A 7518-nucleotide genomic window follows, 5' to 3' on the forward strand; every position below is an offset into this window, starting at 1 on the left:
GGCATGGTCCTTGATGGTGTCCATTCTCTTTTTGATAATGGCGTCTTTCTTGGCCGTCAAGTACAGCCTGTTGACCAGCCCATGCATTTCTAGGAAGACCTCATGAATGATTTCAGTCATCTGCTTCCATTCGCTTAGCTTGATGACTATCAGGTCGTCTTCGCTCTCCTTTTTCTCGGCCACTGCTCTATTGAGCATGGCCTTCTTCCTGAGTTGCCCTCCAGTGGCAGTCGCTTCGCTGCCACTATCAGACATCTCAACCTGTGTATCCAGCTCCGATATGCTGGCAACCCCTTCCTTCGGGTCTTTCGGTGAGCTTCCGGCCAAACTTCTTGTCGGCCTAAACGCCTTCTCCTCTTCTGTTGCTTTCTTCAAATATTTAACAATCCGGCCTCCTTTCGGGATTTCCTCCTTGTCGATTCAGATCGTCTTGCCTTGGGGGGGGGGGGGGGAGTTGCACCCTTCGTTCTTTGTGAGGGGACCCCGACTTCCTCGATGATTTCCTGAATGTCCTCATCGAATTCGAGGAGTCTTCTCGTGGGTGTTCCACTTACCCTCTCATCTTTTGCAACTTTCGTTGCTCTATTATCTCCGGTCGTAGTTACCGAACCAGGGGAGACCTGGGATCGACCTTCCCCTTGCCGTTCGACCAGTCGCTAGATGACCGTCGGGTCGAGCGTGGGACGCTACTCGATTCACTGACGGGACCTGGAGGCTCCGAAACCCCCTGTGCCGTAAATTTTTTAGATTTTTTCAGAAATTCCATTATTATTTATTTATATTTAATCTCACTGTCCTTGATATTAGCCGGTCGTCGTATAGTCGCGCTATATCCCTTCAAAACGTTCCCACTCGTGTCCTGAGATTTGCCTTGTCGTTAACTTGAAATTTCACTAATATTCTTTTCTTCACCACGATCTCTGTCCTGGTCGGCAACCGCACCTACTGTTGGTAAGTACGGTCTCTGTAGGTAAACTTATTGACGGCCGGTAATATCGCTCGCTGCCGAATCAACTTGCCCATGGTCGGTAACCTCGATCGCGGTCGGCAACCTACCCACGGTCGGCAATTACAGTTTCACTGGGTAACTGTGTGTCTGCGACCTCGCGGAGATATTTATAGTCACTACAGTTACTTACGGCGCCCCGCGCACGTGTGATTAACTCACGCGCGCTTATTCCGCACACTTCACCTGCGCGCGTACCTCACGCACGTGTACTGACTCGCACGTGACCTGCGCGCGCAACTAACCTGCACGCGCAACCCGCGCTTGCGCACCCCGCACACGCGCAGTAAAGCTCACAGACCTGCGCGCGCAACTCGCGCACTCCTACTTACTTCACGCCCTTAACCTGCGCCCGCACCGACCTGCGCGCGCACCCTGCGCACGCGCTCTTCCCGATTCATCTCCTGTAGGCACCGAAGATCCCATGCCCGAATAGCAGCTGCATCGTATGGTAATCTATTTCTTTTTTTCTCCTTGGCAAAAAGGACCGCGTTCGGTATTAGTTTCTTGGTGATGTCATCCCTCCTATACAATTCCCATTCCTTTTGTCATTCGTCCGGATCGCCTCCAGCTGGTCCTTCAGTGTGCTGCCGTCACCTACGCCGATCCTGGTCTTGTGGATCCTGGTTCTCTCATATGATACTTTTAGTTGCTTCACCTTGATGTAGATCGGTAGATTACCGATCAACACGCAAGGCGCTCCGTGAGAGACAGTACCGTATGACGTAGTTGTTATGCACAGGGCAGTTTTTTACGCCCTTTTCAACATCCTCCTGTTTTTTCCTATTTCGGCTGTGCCTGCCCACACCGCTGCACCATAGGTTACGATAGACACCCATACGTTATAGTAGAGCCTAGGAGCCAAGCTGGGCGGCCCGTTGATGTTCGGCAGGATGCCCCTGAGGGCTCTGGCCATCTTGTCGGCCCTACTCCAAACCGTTTCTATGGGCTTGTCGAATGTCCTGTATGTGTCGATCGTGACACCAAGGTATTTTATCCGCTCGACCGTTTCGATGTTCGAGGTACTTAAGTTGATTCCGATCACTCTCGTCACCCGCATCCCAGTGATGAGCATTATTTCCGTCTTCTCTCTTGCCAGCGTGAGACCAACGCTTGCGCAACAATCGTTGACCATCCTCAGCATAGCGTTGACCTTGTCGAAGGCTCCTTAGTTTTCCCGACGGCACACGTCATGGCCAGATCGTCCGCGAAGGCGATTGCCTTGACCATTTTCCTGTTGTCGAGCCTCTCGAGCAGCCGGTCGTACACCAAGTTCCACAGGAATGGTCCGAGAACAGATCCCTGCGATACTTCTGCCGCCACTTCATACTCCACCGTGCCATGCTGGTTGCTCACTGTTAAGGTTATTCAGTGGATGGAATTAAAGAAATGCGTGAGCAAACTGCAAGGTATTGAAAGTGTATATATTGTGAATAGTAAATTACAAAATATGTGGTACTATGTAAGCCGATCCAGATCCTCTCGCTAGCAACGTTACCCTGAGACTAAAGACAACTGCCAAAACCAACGTCGGACGTGTACCGCTTATGGCCTTTCCTAAACGCATTCTTTTGTCTATGCGCCTTCGAAGACCTTAGGCGGTTGAGAAACCGAAGACCAGATGTTGAGTTTTCTCAGAAGTGACGATCACTTCAACACTCACAATTATTCTCCTCCCAGACAGATAGTTGCCGATCAATCTTCCGACTTTCCTTGGGAGTTTCTTTCTATCGAATTCATTCATTATGCTTTCCCAGCTTAGCGAGTTGAAAGCATTGCTGATGTCCAAGGCGATCATCACACAAATTACTCTCATCCGTTTGCAGGTGTTGGCAAACTTCATCACCCGCTCGATTGCATCCACAGTGCTCCTCTTCTTTCTGAACCCTTACTGTCTTTGATGGATTGGATCCGCTCCGATGCATCTTTCGATCGTTCTTTCTAAGCATTTCCCCCATATCTTGCTCATGGCTGGAAGTATGCTTATCGGCCGGTACGCGTTTGGAAGTTTAGGGTCCTTACCCGGCTTCCTGAGCAGCATCACTCTGGCCGTCATCCAGCATTCGGGGATCCGTCCTGATTTGGTGATGCCGTTCATCACGTTGGCCATGAGCTCGCTCCTACGGCTCGCTAGCAGCCTCGCGATCTCGCCTGGGAGGCCGCGATTCCTGCTGCCTTCTTCGTGTTCGTTATTTTTGCGATGTCCAGGACGTCGCCATAGACGATGATAGTGTTGTTGCTACCCACCTCGTCGGTCTCAGCTTCTTCGCGGCCCTCGTAACGGGAAGGTCCGTGTCCTATGGTGAACAGCCCTTTTAGGACCGCTTCCACCATGTTGATCGGCATGCCGTTGGCTGGCTCTTTGTTGTTGCATCTCTTCATGACCGTGCGATAGGGTTTGCCCCAAGGGTCACTCTCAAGGATCTTGTAACACTCCGCCTAAGCTCTGGCTTTGCTTCGGGCGATCTTCTTCTTAAGTTGTTTCTTGATCCCCTTGTAGGCCGCGACGAGAAGATCGATGTCGTTGTGATCCTTCTTCCTTTCTCTCGTCACCTTCCTCAAGGCTTTGTGGATCTGAGCTCTCAGTTCCGCGATCTTCGTGTTCCACCAATAGTTCGAGTACCTCCCATTGGTTGCACAACCCACTTTCCTTAACATCCCGACGCACGTTCGCTCGATGCATTTTTGGGGACTCGGCCCCATTCATTCCGTTGGCCGCATTGTGGTCTTCCTCCTAGGTCGGGTCGTCGAACCTGCTTAGGAAGTCCTCCTGTGTTAAGTCCTTCGTCGAGTACTTGAAGAACATCGAAGCCCTTCTTGTTGCCTTCCTTTTAAATCTGTGAAGAACGTATCGATGGTCCGAGGCCGAAAAGTTGTCTAGGACAACGCTTTTGGCGTGTGTCTCGTTGACCTTCTTCGATACGCTGATTATATCTGGGCAACTAGTCCCCCCATTTTTGCTGAAGGTGAATTTTTCGTTGAGCCTCAATGGAAACACTCAGTAGCCACATAGTGCCTCCATCAAGAGACTCTCCCTCTTCTGTCCGTAGTCTTTCCTCCCCAACAGGTCGATTTTGCGTTGTAGTCGCCGGCCACGACGACCTTGTCGTGTTTCCTCGCACCTTCCTTGGTCACCGATGTCAGCGAATCGATGTACTTGTCGTACTCCTGCTTGTTGATGTTGCGAGAGCAGTACCCGTTGATGTAGAAGACATCGCCGGCGCAGACACCCACAATCTCGCTCTTCCTGGCTACCGTAGTCTCGTCGGGGAGTTCGCCGTTGAATAGAATGACCCATATCGACGCATCTCCCTTGGTGTCGTTGTACCAGTGCGGGTGTTGCCTATTTGGTTCGGATATTATAACGACGTCCGGTCTGAGTTCAATTGCGCATTGGTGCATGAGGTCCTGCGCCAGTTTGCATCCGTTGAGATTAATTTGCAGTATTAGCATTATTTCCCTCTCAACAGCCTTCTATACCCCGGGCATGCTAGCGACCCCGTCCCATGATCGAATTTTACACCTGTCTCCTTGCTGCATATGGAGCAGCACGGTGCGTTGTTGCATGCTGCGATCGTGTGGTCTTTATCTCCGCACTTTCTGCATACCTTCTTTCCCGGGCTTATCGTCGTGCATTTGTTCGCCATGTGTCCGAACATGTGGCACCTGTAGCATTTGATCACGTTAAGCAGGGGCCTTATTGTGGCTATCGTCAAGTCTGTTCAGATCTTCTGGCTTGACCCATCCTTGGCGAGGTACACCTTCGGCAACGTTACTATTGCTGTCTGCGTGCCCCACGGCGCAATTCTCAAGGTTTTCATCTCTATCTCATTGTTGTCTTTGACCCCAAGTTGATCCTCTAGCTCCTTCGCTAGCTCTTCTTTGCTCACGAGCGGACCTATATCTTTGATCTCGACGGAGATTTTATCGCGCATTGCTAACGCTCTCACCTTGCCGCTCATCATATCCGCCACGATCCTTTTGACGTCGCTCCCTGCCTTCAGCTCGATCAGAATGTCTCCTGCTCTGGTCCTTCTGATTCCGTTACTCTCCTTTAGGGCCTCCCTCGCACCCATCATGTCCTTGTACACCTGGATCCACTCTTTAACTTGTCCTACTTTGACAAGGATCGCTTCGGGCCTGTTGCGCACCCTTCGGCCTGTCCACGGCCGCCTTGTTTACGTTGACTCTTCTATCTGTCGTCGAGTTGTCCCTTCTTCTTTCTCTTCTCCCACGGACGACGGCCCAGTCTTCTCTTCCATCGCTGTCCGTGCAGTACGAAGCCGCTTTCTTCGAGTGATCGTCGGCACAGACTTCGGCGTAGGAGGTCTCCCCGTTCGCCTGTCTCTTCATTTTATCATCGTCTTTCCTTTCGATGGGCGATATCACCTTCCTCTTCCCTTTATTCTCATCGTTCCTCTCAGGGGGGACCGTCGTCCTGGTGGCTCTGACCATCCCTGGGCATTCTTTTTGCTCTTCACCTCATCCAATATAGAGTAGAGCTTATTCGTCTTGTCGGTAAGGGCGTCCCTCTTTCTCTTCACGTCGGCGGCCTGTTTGGACGTGAGGTGCGATCAGTTGCACAGCCTATGAATATCTAGAAAGACCTCTCTGACGATCCACGTCATCGTCCTCCACTCACTCAGTTTAACGACGATATTGTCGTCATCGTTGTCCTTAACCTCGACCGTTACCCTGTTCATCATGGCCTTCCTTCTGAGGCATTCCCTTGTTATTGTCACCTCGCTGCCACTATCCGACATTTCTGCTGGTGTGTCCAGCTCCGATGCGCTGGTTACCTCGTCTTTCGCGCCCTTCAACGGGCTTCTGGCCAGGCTTCTCGTTGGCCTGAACACCCTCTCCTCTTCCGTTGACTTTCTCGTATATTTCAAGATCCTATCGCCTTTCAAGGTTTCTTCCTTGACGATTCGGATCGCCTTTTCGCTGGGCGGAGTTGCTCCTTTCGTTGTTAGAGTGTGCATCCGGACTTCCCCGATGATCTCCGCGATGTCCTCGTCGAACTCCAAGTATAACTCCAAGTATCCTCGTAGTTATCTTGGGTCCATTCTCCTGCTTCGCAACCCTTGTTGCTATTTGGTCCCCGGTCGTGGTTACCGAGCGAGAGGAGGCCCTGGGATCGACCTTCCCCTCGTCCTTCGTCCAGTCGCTTGATGACCGTCGGGTCGAGCCTGGGACGCTACTCGAATCACCGACCGGCCTGGAGGCTCCGTAACTCCCTGAGCTGTAAGTTTATTTCCCTTATTTGTCTTATCCATATTGTTTTTGTTTGATAAAAAAGAGAATGTCCGTTAACGTAGCCGGTCGTCGTATAATCACTCTGTGTCCTTCCAAACGTATCCAAGCCGTACCCAAGAAAGTTGTCAATGTTGTCGTAAATTCGTCGGTCGGGGTTCTATAGTCTTAATTTTATTTTTTATCTGTGTGCGCGTCGATTATGTGTGTGGAAAATCCAATTTCTTCCGTCTTAGCTCGATACTAGTTAATTAAATTACGTTTAAAGTATACGTTTATAGTATCGGTTTTCCGTCGAGTTCGGCTCTATACATCGAGTACTCCGCGACCCACTAATTTCAGCATCGCTACGAGTCGTCCATCTTGCGACTATGTACTCTATGCTTCAGCCGGTCCGCCACTAGCAATATGGCGTCGCTTCACTAGCATCATGGCGGCGTCCAGAGATCCTCGCACGCGTCGCGCACCACAATCACGGTATGCAAGAATTGATATTAAAAGTACTCACAGTGGTGACCGGATACTCGTACAATTTTCACCGTGTCCTGTGCGCTCCTTCCTCCCCTCGATGCGTTCACTTCACTTGTACTAACTAAACTTCTAACTAACTAAAACACTTCTAATAACTCAAATGGCCGCTCTACGTGGCACCGCGTCCACGTGGTTCCTCATTTCCATATTTTTAATAATTATAGCTGTTTCCACTGGCTTTGCACAGTCACCGTAGGAATACGCTGTGTTATTATTTTAATTGTTTTTAAATTGGTAGCCACACACATGTCGAGTATTACCCTCGCAATCACCAATGGTTACACTTCACTTTGGCGTTTTTTGTAATTTTTTCGCGAAATTCAATCACTTCCTCACATTTTCCGGTATATTCACCGTCCACTAATCGTTTCCTAACAGTAAAGTTATAAGAGCACACACATAATTCGCGTATTACGCGCACAGGTACTATTTTGGGGAGCGACCCGAAAACACGTCCGCTCGCCTCCGCGTCTCCAACGAACTGAATCTTTCTTTCACTGCATCGTATTGTATCATATATCGTTTTCTTTGTATTATAACAATTCATAATATTTCAATTGCGTTAAAAAGGAATGTATTTTTTCTTTCGTCAGAGTATATCTACATATTTATATATTAAAATTCAATTTTGATCCATTAAACATAACTATTTCATGAGTGGCTAATATTTTTTTAAACGAACCCCCTTTTGAATTTTTCGCATAATGTTATTTTATTTATAATATGAT

The 7518-nt window shown here is 49.6% G+C and overlaps 2 protein-coding genes across 2 annotated transcripts; both read right to left on the minus strand.

Annotated features, from left to right (window-relative positions):
- Positions 1-1757: 1757 nt before the first annotated feature.
- LOC132911375 (uncharacterized) lies at positions 1758-2141 on the minus strand. The gene has a single exon (XM_060967996.1). The coding sequence runs from the start codon at positions 2139-2141 to the stop codon at positions 1758-1760; it is 384 nt and encodes a 127-aa protein (XP_060823979.1).
- Positions 2142-4027: 1886 nt separating this feature from the next.
- LOC132911376 (uncharacterized) lies at positions 4028-4459 on the minus strand. The gene has a single exon (XM_060967997.1). It carries the CDS (start codon positions 4457-4459, stop codon positions 4028-4030), a length of 432 nt encoding a protein of 143 aa, XP_060823980.1.
- Between the last annotated feature and the right edge of the window lie 3059 nt (positions 4460-7518).

The sequence above is a fragment of the Bombus pascuorum genome, chromosome 10, assembly GCF_905332965.1.
Source record: "Bombus pascuorum chromosome 10, iyBomPasc1.1, whole genome shotgun sequence".
Taxonomy (NCBI): domain Eukaryota; kingdom Metazoa; phylum Arthropoda; class Insecta; order Hymenoptera; family Apidae; genus Bombus; species Bombus pascuorum.

Excerpts from the sequence above, each read along its gene's own strand:
- LOC132911375 (XM_060967996.1), bottom strand. The coding sequence starts at position 2,141 with ATGGTCAACGATTGTTGCGCAAGCGTTGGTCTCACGCTGGCAAGAGAG.
- LOC132911376 (XM_060967997.1), bottom strand. The coding sequence starts at position 4,459 with ATGCTAATACTGCAAATTAATCTCAACGGATGCAAACTGGCGCAGGAC.